We start from the raw sequence: 15901 nt of genomic DNA, 5'->3' as shown, positions 1-15901 counted from the left end.
ATGACCTTAGGGGGGAGTTTCTCTCTATGGGTCTCGCTTTGGGGCCTGTTTATTGCTATGGGGCACATCCTAGGTGGGGGTTCTCGCTATGGGTCCCTCTGGGGTCGCTATGGGTCGCTGTGTGGGGCTCACCTCGGAAGTACCCCCCATAGGAGCCCTGTTTGTGGTCCAGGACGCGCTCGTTGTTCTCCATGAGGGTGCCCAGCTTCTCGGCCAGCTGCAGGGCCAGGTTCTGCTGCGGGGTGGGCTCGGTGCGGTGCATCTGCACCGTCTGCGTGGGCTGGTCCAGGGACGCCTGCGGGGAGCCGTGGGGCGGAGCTATGGGGCTGCCCCATAAGTGACAGCAGCCCCAGAGCCAGAGGGTAAAGCCCCAATGCGGGGCTATGGGGATGCGGCGTAAATCACAGCATCCTCACTCCCATAGGGTACCACTATGCGATAAATCACAGCATCCTCACTCCCATAGGGTACCACTATGCGATAAATCACAGCATCCTCACTCCCATAGGGTACCACTATGCTATAAATCACAGCATCCTCACTCCCATAGGGTACCACTATGCGATAAATCACAGCATCCTCACTCCCATAGGGTACCACTATGCGATAAATCACAGCATCCTCACTCCCATAGGGTACCACTATGCGATAAATCACAGCATCCTCACTCCCATAGGGTACCACTATGCTATAAATCACAGCATCTTCACTCCCATAGGGTACCACTATGCGATAAATCACAGCATCCTCACTCCCATAGGGTACCACTATGCGATAAATCACAGCATCCTCACTCCCATAGGGTACCACTATGCGATAAATCACAGCATCCTCACTCCCATAGGGTACCACTATGCGATAAATCACAGCATCCTCACTCCCATAGGGTACCACTATGCGATAAATCACAGCATCCTCACTCCCATAGGGTACCACTATGCGATAAATCACAGCATCCTCACTCCCATAGGGTACCACTATGCTATAAATCACAGCATCCTCACTCCCATAGGGTACCACTATGCGATAAATCACAGCATCCTCACTCCCATAGGGTACCACTATGCGATAAATCACAGCATCCTCACTCCCATAGGGTACCACTATGCGATAAATCACAGCATCCTCACTCCCATAGGGTACCACTATGCTATAAATCACAGCATCCTCACTCCCATAGGGTACCACTATGCGATAAATCACAGCATCCTCACTCCCATAGGGTACCACTATGCGATAAATCACAGCATCCTTTGGAGCCACCTATATATGGATGACCCATAGAGAACAGCTCATATCCCACCCAGACCCATAGCTATGGGGCTGCCCCATAAGTGACAGCAGCCCCAGAGCCAGAGGGTAAAGCCCCAGTGCATGGCTATGGGGATGCGCCGTAAATCACAGCATCCTCACTCCCATAGGGCTCAGCTATGGGGCTGCCCCATAACTGACAGCAGCCCCAGAGCTGTATGTGACAGCCCCAATGCATGGCTATGGGGCTGCCCCATAGGTAAGAGCATCAGCCTCCAGCATCACGGCTACAGGGATGCCCCATAGGGCACAGCACCACCAGACCCATAGCTAACATCCCACCTGGCTACAGCGCTATGGCGCTGCCCCATAGATCACATCCTCCTGCCCCACAGATCACACCCCCACCCAGACCCACGGCTATGGGGCTGCCCCAGAGCTCCACAGCATGAGCCCCCAGACCCCTTTCTATAGGGCTGCCCCATAGACAACACCACCCCCCTGCCCCATAGCTCACACCCTCTTCAGCCCCATGTCTATGGGGCTGCCCCATAGACAACACCATCCTCCTGCCCCATAGCTCCCACCCCCTTCAGCCCCATAGACAACAGCCTCATAGACAACAAACAGGGCTACCCATGTCTATGGGGCTGCCCCAGTGACCCCCTCCCCCCCAGCCCCACCCCTATGGGGCTGCCCCATAGCTCCCACCCCTTCATCCCTTTAACCCCCACCCCATCTCCCAGCCCTCCCATCGCCCCCCCACCCCATAGAGCCATGGGACCTCCCCCCTGCCATTGGGCCCCTAATGGCCGTGGGGCGCGCTATGGGTCCCCTGCCCCCTAAGTAGGGGGTTATGGGGCTCACCATGAGCTCCTCGTTGATGATCATCTTGCTGATGATGCTGTGCACCGTGGGCAGGTCCAGCTCGAACATGGCCGAGAGGATCTCCATGCTGTGGGCACGGCCATGGTCAGCCCCATTGATGGCCACGGTCAGCCCCATTGATGGCCATGGTCAGCCCCATTGATGGCCATGGTCAGCCCCACTGATGGTCATGGTCAGCCCCATTGATGGCCATGGTCAACCCCATTGATGGCAATGGTCAGCCCCATTGATGGTCATGGTCAGCCCCATTGATGGCCATGGTCAACCCCATTGACGGCCATGGTCAACCCCATTGATGGTCATGGTCAGCCCCATTGATGGCCATGGTCAGCCCCATTGATGGCCATGGTCAGCCCCATTGATGGCCATGGTCAGCCCCATTGATGGCCATGGTCGGCCCCATTGATGGCCATGGTCAACCCCATTGACGGCCATGGTCAACCCCATTGATGGTCATGGTCGGCCCCATTGATGGCCCCATGGCCATGCCCCCCATAGCCCCCCATGGCCCCCCCACCTGATGGAGTCATAGACGCTGCTGTAGGTGAACAAGTAGGTGCGGAGCGACTCCTCCTGGATCTTCCTATGGGATAACACGGACCCAAGGGGGGATCCAACATGGACCTCAATGGACAGCCCCATGGCCTGCCCCCAATGAGCCCCATTGCGCCCCATTGATCCCCCATTGCGCCCCATTGATCCCCCATTGACTCCCATTGATCCCCATTGACCCCCATTGATCCCCATTGACCCCCATTGACTCCCATTGATCCCCATGGATCTCCATTCATCCCATTGACCTCCACTGATCTCCATTCATCCCCATCGATCCCAATTGATCCCCATCGACCTCCATGAACCCCTTCGGATCCCCATATGACCACTGACCCCCATTGATCACCACTGACCCCCATGGACCCCATTGACCCCCATTAGTCCCCATTGACCATTGACCCCATTGATCCCCATTGACCCCCATTAGTCCCCATTGACCCCCATTAGTCCCCATTGACCTCCATTCATCCTCATTGATCCCCATTGATCCCCATTGACCCCCATGGACCCCTTTGGATCCCCATTGACCCCCATTAGTCCCTATTGGCCATTGAACCCCATTGATCCCCACTGACCCCATTGATCCCCATTGACCCCCATTAGTCCCCATTGACCCCCATTAGTCCCCATTGACCTCCATTCATCCTCATTGATCCCCATTGATCCCCATTGACCCCCATGGACCCCTTTGGATCCCCATTGACCCCCATTAGTCCCTATTGGCCATTGAACCCCATTGATCCCCACTGACCCCATTGATCCCCATTGACCCCCATTAGTCCCCATTGACCCCCATTAGTCCCCATTGACCTCCATTCATCCTCATTGATCCCCATTGATCCCCATTGACCCCCATGGACCCCTTTGGATCCCCATTGACCCCCATTAGTCCCTATTGGCCATTGAACCCCATTGATCCCCACTGACCCCATTGATCCCCATGGACCCCCATTAGTCCCCATTGACCTCCATTCATCCTCATTGATCCCCATTGAGTCCCCATTGATCCCCATGGACCTCCATTAGTCCCCATTGACCTCCATTGATCCCCATTGACCTCCATTCATCCTCATTGATCCCCACTGACCCCATTGATCCCCATGGACCCCCATTAGTCCCCACTGACCTCCATTGATCCCCATTGACCTCCATTCATCCTCATTGATCCCCATTGATCCCCATTGACCCCCATTGACCCCCACTGACCCCCATTGATCCCCACTAACCCCCATGGACCCCATTGACCCCCATTAGTCCCCATTGATCCCCATTGACCCCATTGACCCTCATTAGTCCCCATTGACCTCCATTGACTCCCATTGATCCCCACGGACCTCTATTCATCCCCATTGATTCTGATTGATCCCCATTGATCCCAATTGATCCCCATGGACCCCCATTAGTCCCCATTGATCCCCATTGACCTCCATTCATCCCCATTGATCCCCATTGACCCCCATTGACCCCCACTGACCCCCCGGACCCCCATCGGCCCCGACGCACCTGACCAGCATGGCGCGGACCTTGTCGGCCTCCGGGAAGAGGTCCCAAACCTTCCCGTTCATCTTCTCGTTGACCACGTAGCGGTGGCAGCTCCTCCAATCGCCCATCTTCATGGCCTTGGAGGCGGCCACCACGTGCTCCCGCATGGACTCCGGGGGCCCTATGGGGCACCGAGGGCGGTTAGGGGGCACGGAGGTCCAGAGGGAGCAATGGGGGTAAGGAGGGGGTGGTGGAGAAGGGGTTGGGGGGCAATGAACGGGGGGGGGGGGGGATGAAGTTATGGGGGGCACTTGGGGGGCGAGAAGGTGGTGGGAGTGGGGAGGAAACTCCAATGGGGACAATGGGGGTCAAGGGGCAATCAATGGGGGTCAATGGGGACACAATGTGGGTCAATGGGGACGAATGGGGTCCATGGGGGTCAATGGAGATCAAGGGGGGTCAGTGGTCAATGGGGATCGAAAGGGGTCCATGGGGGTCAATGGGGTCCATGGGGATCAATGAGGTCAATGGGGATCAACTGGGGTCCATGGGGGTCAATGGGGATCCAATGGAGTCAGTGGGGGTTAATGGGGGTCAATGGGGATCAAATGGGATCAATGGGGATCAATGGGAGTCAATGGGGGTCAATGGGGGTCAATGGGGATCAATGGAGGTCAGTGGAGGTCAATGGGGACTCAATGGGGACTCAATGGGGGATCAATGGGGGATCAATGGGGCGCAATGGGGCTCAATGGGGGCACGCAATGGGGCTGTCTATTGAGGTCCCCGCAATGGGGACTCAATGGGGGTCAATGGGAACTCAATGGGGACTCAATGGGGGTCAATGGGGATTCAATGGGGGTCAATGGGGACTCAATGGGAACTCAATGAGGGTCAATGGGGGTCAATGGGAACTCAATGAGGGTCAATGGGGACAATGGGGGTCAATGGGGACTCAATGGGGGTCAATGGGGACTCAATGGGGGTCAATGGGGATTCAATGGGGGTCAATGGGAACTCAATGGGGGTTAATGGGGACTCAATGGGGGTCAATGGGGACTCAATGGGGGTCAATGGGGACTCAATGGGGACTCAATGGGGGTCAATGGGGACTCAATGGGGGTCAATGGGGATTCAATGGGGGTCAATGGGAACTCAATGGGGGTCAATGGGGACTCAATGGGGACTCAATGGGGGTCAACGGGGACTCAATGGGGGTCAATGGGGACTCAATGGGGGTCAATGGGGATTCAATGGGGGTCAATGGGAACTCAATGGGGGTCAATGGGGACTCAATGGGGGTCAATGGGAACTCAATGGGGACTCAATGGGGATTCAATGGGGACTCAATGGGGACTCAATGGGGGTCAATGGGAACTCAATGGAGACCCAATGGGGACTCCATGGGAGCCCAATGGTGATCAATGGGGACCCAATGGGAACCCAATGGTGATCAATGGGGACTCAATGGGGCCTCTATGGGAACCCAACGGTGATCAATGGGGCCTCAATAGGAACTCCATGGGAACCCAATGGTGATCAATGGGGACCCAATGGGGCCTCAATGGGGACCCAAAGGGGCCTCAACAGGGAGCCCCAGGGAGGCCCCGGCGCCGCACCGAGCAGGGGCTGCCGCTCGCCGACGCGCAGCTGGTGGTGGAACTGCTTGCTGATCATGCGGCGGCGGGCGTCGAACTCGTGCGCCGCCATGTAGGGGATCTCGAGCAGCATGGCCGCCACCAGGTAGACGCACTCCAGCAGCTCCAGGTTGACGTGCATGTGGAAGGGCACCTGGCGCCGCTTCTCCACCTTCTCCTGCTCCGGGTTGCGCTCCTGCAGGCTCCGCAGGAGCAGGCCCTGGCCCAGCAGCTCCTTGGCTCGCCCCGAGGACTGGATGTCCAAGAGGGCGTTGTGGGCGTCCTTGATGAGGCCCTGGCGGAAGGCGCAGATGCCCAACTGGACCATGGTGCGGTTGTAGAGGATCTAAAGGGGGGGGGATAGGAAGAGGTTGGTCACTGATAGGGCAGGGAAGACGTTGGGGGCAATGGGAGATGGGTTTAGGGGGAAAGGCGGCGGTGGAGGTCCAAGAGGAACCTCATGGAGATGATGGTGGAGAAGGGCTTGGGGGTCAATGGAGATGGTGGAGAAGGAAGTTATGGGGTCTATGGGGTCAGAGAGACTCAATGGAAGTCAATGGAGACCAATAGAGAGCACCTGGGGGGAAAGAAGGTGGTGGGACTCAAGAGGAACCTCATGGGGATGATGGTGGAGAAGGGCTTGGGGGTCAATGGAGATGGTGGGGAAGGAAGTTATGGGGTCTATGGGGTCACAGGGACTCAATGGGGGTCAATGGAGATCAATAGAGAGCACCTGGGGGGAAAGAAGGTGGTGGGACTCAAGAGGAACCTCATGGGGATGATGGTGGAGAAGGGCTTGGGGGTCAATGGAGATGGTGGGGAAGGAAGTTATGGGGTCTATGGGGTCAGAGAGACTCAATGGAAGTCAATGGAGACCAATAGAGAGCACCTGGGGGGAAAGAAGGTGGTGGGACTCAAGAGGAACCTCATGGGGATGATGGTGGAGAAGGGCTTGGGGGTCAATGGAGATGGTGGGGAAGGAAGTTATGGGGTCTATGGGGTCACAGGGACTCAATGGGGGTCAATGGAGATCAATAGAGAGCACCTGGGGGGAAAGAAGGTGGTGGGACTCAAGAGGAACCTCATGGGGATGATGGTGGAGAAGGACCTGGGGTGTAGGAGGTGATGCTTGATGAAGTTATGGGGTCTATGGGGTCAGAGAGACTCAATGGAAGTCAATGGAGACCAATAGAGAGCACCTGGGGGGAAAGAAGGTGGTGGGACTCAAGAGGAACCTCATGGGGATGATGGTGGAGAAGGGCTTGGGGGTCAATGGAGATGGTGGGGAAGGAAGTTATGGGGTCTATGGGGTCACAGGGACTCAATGGGGGTCAATGGAGATCAATAGAGAGCACCTGGGGGGAAAGAAGGTGGTGGGACTCAAGAGGAACCTCATGGAGATGATGGTGGAGAAGGGCTTGGGGGTCAATGGAGATGGTGGGGAAGGAAGTTATGGGGTCTATGGGGTCAGAGGGACTCAATGGAAGTCAATGGAGACCAATAGAGAGCACCTGGGGGGAAAGAAGGTGGTGGGACTCAAGAGGAACCTCATGGGGATGATGGTGGAGAAGGGCTTGGGGGTCAATGGAGATGGTGGGGAAGGAAGTTATGGGGTCTATGGGGTCACAGGGACTCAATGGGGGTCAATGGAGATCAATAGAGAGCACCTGGGGGGAAAGAAGGTGGTGGGACTCAAGAGGAACCTCATGGAGATGATGGTGGAGAAGGGCTTGGGGGTCAATGGAGATGGTGGGGAAGGAAGTTATGGGGTCTATGGGGTCACAGGGACTCAATGGGGGTCAATGGAGATCAATAGAGAGCACCTGGGGGGAAAGAAGGTGGTGGGACTCAAGAGGAACCTCATGGGGATGATGGTGGAGAAGGACATGGGGTGTAGGAGGTGATGCTTGATGAAGTTATGGGGTCTATGGGGTCAGAGGGACTCAATGGAAGTCAATGGAGATCAATAGAGAGCACCTGGGGGGAAAGAAGGTGGTGAGACTCAAGAGGAACCTCATGGGGATGATGGTGGAGAAGGGCTTGGGGGTCAATGGAGATGGTGGGGAAGGAAGTTATGGGGTCTATGGGGTCAGAGGGACTCAATGGAAGTCAATGGAGACCAACACAGAGCACCTGGGGGGAAAGAAGGTGGTGGGACTCAAGAGGAACCTCATGGAGATGATGGTGGAGAAGGGCTTGGGAGTCAATGGAGATGGTGGGGAAGGAAGTTATGGGGTCTATGGGGTCAGAGGGACTCAATGGGGGTCAATGGAGATCAATAGAGAGCATTTAGGGGGGAAAGAAGGTGGTGGGACTCAAGAGGAACCTCATGGGGATGATGGTGGAGAAGGACCTGGGGTGTAGGAGGTGATGCTTGATGAAGTTATGGGGTCTATGGGGTCAGAGGGACTCAACGGGGGCCAATGGGAGTCAATGGGAGGAGGACTTGGGGGTGAGGGAGTGGTGGGACTCAAGAGGAGCCTCATAGAGATCTCTGGGTCAATCTATAGGTCCCTATGGGTCAATCTACGGCTCACTCTATGGGTCACTATTGGTCTCTATGGTTCTCTATGGTTTCGATACGTCAATCTATGGGTCTCTAGGGGTCCCTATGGATTCTGTGGGTCAATCTATGGTTTCTATGGGTCCCTATGGTCTCTATGGGTCAATCTATGGGTCTCTGTGGTTTCTACCGGTCAATCTATGGGTTGCTATGGGTCTCTATGGGTCAATCTATGGGTTGCTACGGCTCGATCTACTGCTCAATCTATGGGTCTCTATGGGTCCCTATGGGTCTCTGAAAGTCCCTGTGGCTCACTCTATGGGTCCCTATAGGCCCCTATGGCTCACTCTATGGGTCCCTATGGGTCTTTATGGGTCTCTACGGGTCAATCTATGGCTCATTCTATGGGTCCCTATGGATCCCCACGGATCCCTATGGGTCTCTATGGCTCACTCTAGGAGTCTCTATGAATCCCTATGGGTCTCTATAGGTCAATGTATGGATCTCTACAGGCCCCTATGGCTCACTCTATGGCTCACTCTATGGGTCAATCTATGGGTCTCTATGGATCCCTATGCATCCCTATGGGTCCCTATGGCTCCCTATGGCTCACTCTATGGGTCCATATGGCTCACTCTATGGGTCTCTATGGATCCCTATGGGTCTCTATGGGTCCCTATGGGTCCCTATGGCTCACTGTATGGGTCTCTATGGCTCACTCTATGGGTCTCTATGGCTCACTCTATGGGTCTCTATGGCTCACTCTATGGGTCCATATGGCTCACTCTATGGGTCTCTATGGATCCCTATGGGTCCCTATGGCTCACTGTATGGGTCCCTATGGGTCTCTATGGATCCCTATGGGTCTCTATGGCTCACTCTATGGGTCTCTATGGCTCACTCTATGGGTCCATATGGCTCACTCTATGGGTCTCTATGGATCCCTATGGGTCCCTATGGCTCACTGTATGGGTCCCTATGGGTCTCTATGGATCCCTATGGGTCTCTATGGCTCACTCTATGGGTCTCTATGGGTTAATCTATGTGTCCCTATGTGTCCCTATGGCTCACTCTATGGCTCTCTATGGCTCCCTATGTGTCCCTATGTGTCCCTATGGCTCACTCTATGGCTCTCTATGGCTCCCTGTGCGTCCCTGTGGGTCCCAGGGGGTCGGACCTGCACGGGGGGGTCGGCGTGCTGGATGTTGTCCTGCAGGTGGGACATGAGCATGAGGTCGCGGGCCGGGTACCAGCGGCTGTGCAGGGCATGGTGGTAGATGTGGCAGAGGATGGCGCAGGTGCGGATGCGGTCCGTGCGGTCCTTGGCGTAGATGAACTTGCAGAGGCGCTCCATGAGCGCCGCCGAGTCCTCGGCGGGGCCTGCCGGGGACGTCAGCAGCATCGACATCCATCAGCATCATCATCGACATCCATCAGCAGCATCATTGACATCCATCAGCATCATCATTGACATCCATCAGCATCATTGACATCCATCAGCATCATTGACATCCATCAGCATCATTGACATCCATCAGCATCATCATCGACATCCATCAGCATCATCATCGACATCCATCAGCATCATCATTGACATCCATCAGCATCATCATCGACATCCATCAGCATCATTGACATCCATCAGCATCATCATTGACATCCATCAGCATCATCATTGACATCCATCAGCATCATCATTGACATCCATCAGCATCATCGACATCCATCAGCATCATTGACATCCATCAGCATCATCATCGACATCCATCAGCATCATCATCGACATCCATCAGCATCATCATTGACATCCATCAGCATCATTGACATCCATCAGCATCATTGACATCCATCAGCATCATCATCGACATCCATCAGCATCATTGACATCCATCAGCATCATCATTGACATCCATCAGCATCATCATTGACATCCATCAGCATCATCATCGACATCCATCAGCATCATCATTGACATCCATCAGCATCATTGACATCCATCAGCATCATCATTGACATCCATCAGCATCATCATTGACATCCATCAGCATCATCATCGACATCCATCAGCATCATTGACATCCATCAGCATCATCATTGACATCCATCAGCATCATCATCGACATCCATCAGCATCATCATTGACATCCATCAGCATCATCATTGACATCCATCAGCAGCATCATTGACATCCATCAGCAGCATCATCGACATCCATCAGCAGCATCATTGACATCCATCAGCAGCATCATTGACATCCATCAGCATCATTGACATCCATCAGCATCATTGACATCCATCAGCATCATTGACATCCATCAGCATCATCATCGACATCCATCAGCATCATTGACATCCATCAGCATCATCATTGACATCCATCAGCATCATCATTGACATCCATCAGCATCATTGACATCCATCAGCATCATCATTGACATCCATCAGCATCATCATTGACATCCATCAGCATCATCATTGACATCCATCAGCATCATCATTGACATCCATCAGCATCATTGACATCCATCAGCATCATCATTGACATCCATCAGCATCATCGACATCCATCAGCATCATTGACATCCATCAGCATCATTGACATCCATCAGCATCATTGACATCCATCAGCATCATTGACATCCATCAGCATCATCATTGACATCCATCAGCATCATCGACATCCATCAGCATCATTGACATCCATCAGCATCATTGACATCCATCAGCATCATCGACATCCATCAGCATCATTGACATCCATCAGCATCATTGACATCCATCAGCATCATCATCGACATCCATCAGCATCATCGACATCCATCAGCATCATCATTGACATCCATCAGCATCATCATTGACATCCATCAGCATCATCATTGACATCCATCAGCATCATCATTGACATCCATCAGCATCATCATTGACATCCATCAGCATCATCATTGACATCCATCAGCATCATCATTGACATCCATCAGCATCATCATTGACATCCATCAGCATCATCATTGACATCCATCAGCATCATCATTGACATCCATCAGCAGCATCATCGACATCCATCAGCATCATCATTGACATCCATCAGCATCATCATTGACATCCATCAGCATCATCATTGACATCCATCAGCATCATCATTGACATCCATCAGCATCATCATTGACATCCATCAGCATCATTGACATCCATCAGCATCATCATTGACATCCATCAGCAGCATTGACATCCATCAGCATCATCATCGACATCCATCAGCATCATCATTGACATCCATCAGCATCATCATTGACATCCATCAGCATCATTGACATCCATCAGCATCATCATCGACATCCATCAGCATCATCATTGACATCCATCAGCATCATTGACATCCATCAGCATCATCATCGACATCCATCAGCATCATTGACATCCATCAGCATCATCATCGACATCCATCAGCATCATCATTGACATCCATCAGCATCATCATTGACATCCATCAGCATCATCATTGACATCCATCAGCATCATCATTGACATCCATCAGCATCATCATCGACATCCATCAGCATCATCATTGACATCCATCAGCATCATCATTGACATCCATCAGCATCATCATTGACATCCATCAGCATCATCATTGACATCCATCATCATCATCATCGACATCCATCAGCATCATCATCGACATCCATCAGCATCATCATCGACATCCATCAGCATCATCATTGACATCCATCAGCATCATCATTGACATCCATCAGCATCATCATTGACATCCATCAGCATCATCATTGACATCCATCAGCATCATCATTGACATCCATCAGCATCATCATTGACATCCATCAGCATCATCATCGACATCCATCAGCATCATCATCGACATCCATCAGCATCATCATCGACATCCATCAGCATCATCATTGACATCCATCAGCATCATCATTGACATCCATCAGCATCATCATCGACATCCATCAGCATCATCATCGACATCCATCAGCATCATCATTGACATCCATCAGCATCATCATTGACATCCATCAGCATCATCATTGACATCCATCAGCATCATCATCGACATCCATCATCATCATCATCGACATCCATCAGCATCATCATTGACATCCATCAGCATCATCATTGACATCCATCAGCATCATCATTGACATCCATCAGCATCATCATTGACATCCAGCAGCATCATCGACATCCAGCAGCATCATCATCGACATCCATCAGCATCATCATCGACATCCATCAGCATCATCGACATCCATCAGCATCATCATTGACATCCATCAGCATCATCATTGACATCCATCAGCATCATCGACATCCATCAGCATCATCATTGACATCCATCAGCATCATCATTGACATCCATCAGCATCATTGACATCCATCAGCATCATCATTGACATCCATCAGCATCATTGACATCCATCAGCATCATCATTGACATCCATCAGCATCATCATTGACATCCATCAGCATCATCATTGACATCCATCAGCATCATCATTGACATCCATCAGCATCATTGACATCCATCAGCAGCATTGACATCCATCAGCATCATTGACATCCATCAGCATCATTGACATCCATCAGCAGCATCGACATCCATCAGCAGCATTGACATCCATCAGCAGCATTGACATCCATCAGCATCATCATTGACATCCATCAGCATCATCATTGACATCCATCAGCATCATCATTGACATCCATCAGCAGCATCATTGACATCCATCAGCATCATTGACATCCATCAGCATCATTGACATCCATCAGCATCATCATTGACATCCATCAGCATCATTGACATCCATCAGCATCATTGACATCCATCAGCATCATCATTGACATCCATCAGCATCATTGACATCCATCAGCATCATTGACATCCATCAGCAGCATCGACATCCATCAGCATCATCATTGACATCCATCAGCATCATTGACATCCATCAGCATCATTGACATCCATCAGCAGCATCGACATCCATCAGCAGCATTGACATCCATCAGCAGCATTGACATCCATCAGCATCATCATTGACATCCATCAGCATCATCATTGACATCCATCAGCATCATCATTGACATCCATCAGCAGCATCATTGACATCCATCAGCAGCATTGACATCCATCAGCATCATCATTGACATCCATCAGCATCATCATTGACATCCATCAGCATCATCATTGACATCCATCAGCAGCATCATTGACATCCATCAGCATCATTGACATCCATCAGCATCATCATTGACATCCATCAGCATCATTGACATCAGCATCATCATCGACATCCATCAGCATCATTGACATCCATCAGCATCATCATCGACATCCATCATCATCATTGACATCCATCAGCATCATTGACATCCATCAGCATCATTGACATCCATCAGCATCATTGACATCCATCAGCATCATCATCGACATCCATCAGCATCATTGACATCCATCAGCATCATCATCGACATCCATCAGCATCATCATCGACATCCATCAGCATCATCATCGACATCCATCAGCATCATCATCGACATCCATCAGCATCATCATCGACATCCATCAGCATCATTGACATCCATCAGCATCATCATTGACATCCATCAGCATCATCGACATCCATCAGCATCATCATTGACATCCATCAGCATCATTGACATCCATCAGCATCATCATTGACATCCATCAGCATCATCATTGACATCCATCAGCATCATCATTGACATCCATCAGCATCATCATCGACATCCATCAGCATCATCATTGACATCCATCAGCATCATCATTGACATCCATCAGCATCATCATTGACATCCATCAGCATCATCGACATCCATCAGCATCATTGACATCCATCAGCATCATCATTGACATCCATCAGCATCATTGACATCCATCAGCATCATCATTGACATCCATCAGCATCATTGACATCCATCAGCATCATCATTGACATCCATCAGCATCATTGACATCCATCAGCATCATCTGACATCCATCAGCATCATCATTGACATCCATCAGCATCATTGACATCCATCAGCATCATCATTGACATCCATCAGCATCATCGACATCCATCAGCATCATTGACATCCATCAGCATCATTGACATCCATCAGCATCATCATTGACATCCATCAGCATCATTGACATCCATCAGCATCATCATTGACATCCATCAGCATCATTGACATCCATCAGCATCATCATTGACATCCATCAGCATCATCATTGACATCCATCAGCATCATCATTGACATCCATCAGCATCATCATTGACATCCATCAGCATCATTGACATCCATCAGCATCATTGACATCCATCAGCATCATTGACATCCATCAGCATCATCATCGACATCCATCAGCATCATTGACATCCATCAGCATCATTGACATCCATCAGCATCATCATCGACATCCATCAGCATCATTGACATCCATCAGCATCATCATTGACATCCATCAGCATCATCATTGACATCCATCAGCATCATCATTGACATCCATCAGCAGCATTGACATCCATCAGCAGCATTGACATCCATCAGCATCATTGACATCCATCAGCATCATTGACATCCATCAGCATCATCATCGACATCCATCAGCATCATTGACATCCATCAGCATCATTGACATCCATCAGCATCATCATTGACATCCATCAGCATCATCATTGACATCCATCAGCATCATCATTGACATCCATCAGCAGCATTGACATCCATCAGCAGCATTGACATCCATCAGCAGCAGCATTGACATCCATCAGCAGCATTGACATCCATCAGCATCATCATTGACATCCATCAGCATCATCATTGACATCCATCAGCATCATCATTGACATCCATCAGCAGCATCATTGACATCCATCAGCATCATTGACATCCATCAGCATCATTGACATCCATCAGCATCATTGACATCCATCAGCATCATCATCGACATCCATCAGCATCATTGACATCCATCAGCATCATCATCGACATCCATCAGCATCATCATCGACATCCATCAGCATCATCATCGACATCCATCAGCATCATCATCGACATCCATCAGCATCATCATCGACATCCATCAGCATCATTGACATCCATCAGCATCATCATTGACATCCATCAGCATCATCGACATCCATCAGCATCAGCATTGACATCCATCAGCAGCATTGACATCCATCAGCAGCATTGACATCCATCAGCATCATCATTGACATCCATCAGCATCATCATTGACATCCATCAGCATCATCATTGACATCCATCAGCATCATCATTGACATCCATCAGCATCATCGACATCCATCAGCATCATTGACATCCATCAGCATCATCGACATCCATCAGCATCATTGACATCCATCAGCATCATTGACATCCATCAGCATCATTGACATCCATCAGCAGCATTGACATCCATCAGCATCATTGACATCCATCAGCATCATTGACATCCATCAGCATCATTGACATCCATCAGCATCATTGACATCCATCAGCATCATTGACATCCATCAGCATCATCATTGACATCCATCAGCATCATCATCGA

The 15901-nt window shown here is 50.9% G+C and overlaps 1 protein-coding gene across 1 annotated transcript in view; it reads right to left on the bottom strand.

Moving 5' to 3' along the window:
- The window catches only part of LOC308218227 (eukaryotic translation initiation factor 3 subunit C-like), a 46545-nt gene that overhangs the window by 697 nt on the left and 29947 nt on the right, over positions 1-15901 (bottom strand). The window contains exons 17-22 of the mRNA XM_080639691.1: positions 9494-9696; positions 5796-6159; positions 4198-4357; positions 2657-2722; positions 2119-2206; positions 133-295 (exon numbers count right to left, since the gene is read on the bottom strand). Of these exons, the coding sequence (XP_080495817.1) occupies positions 133-295; positions 2119-2206; positions 2657-2722; positions 4198-4357; positions 5796-6159; positions 9494-9696 (1044 nt within the window). The remainder of the gene's footprint in view (positions 1-132; positions 296-2118; positions 2207-2656; positions 2723-4197; positions 4358-5795; positions 6160-9493; positions 9697-15901) is intronic.

This window comes from Psittacula echo (assembly GCF_963264785.1).
Source record: "Psittacula echo genome assembly, contig: SCAFFOLD_79, whole genome shotgun sequence".
Taxonomy (NCBI): Eukaryota; Metazoa; Chordata; class Aves; order Psittaciformes; family Psittacidae; genus Psittacula; species Psittacula echo.
Note: the sequence above shows the minus strand (reverse complement) of the source record. Positions and strands in the feature narration are given on the sequence as shown.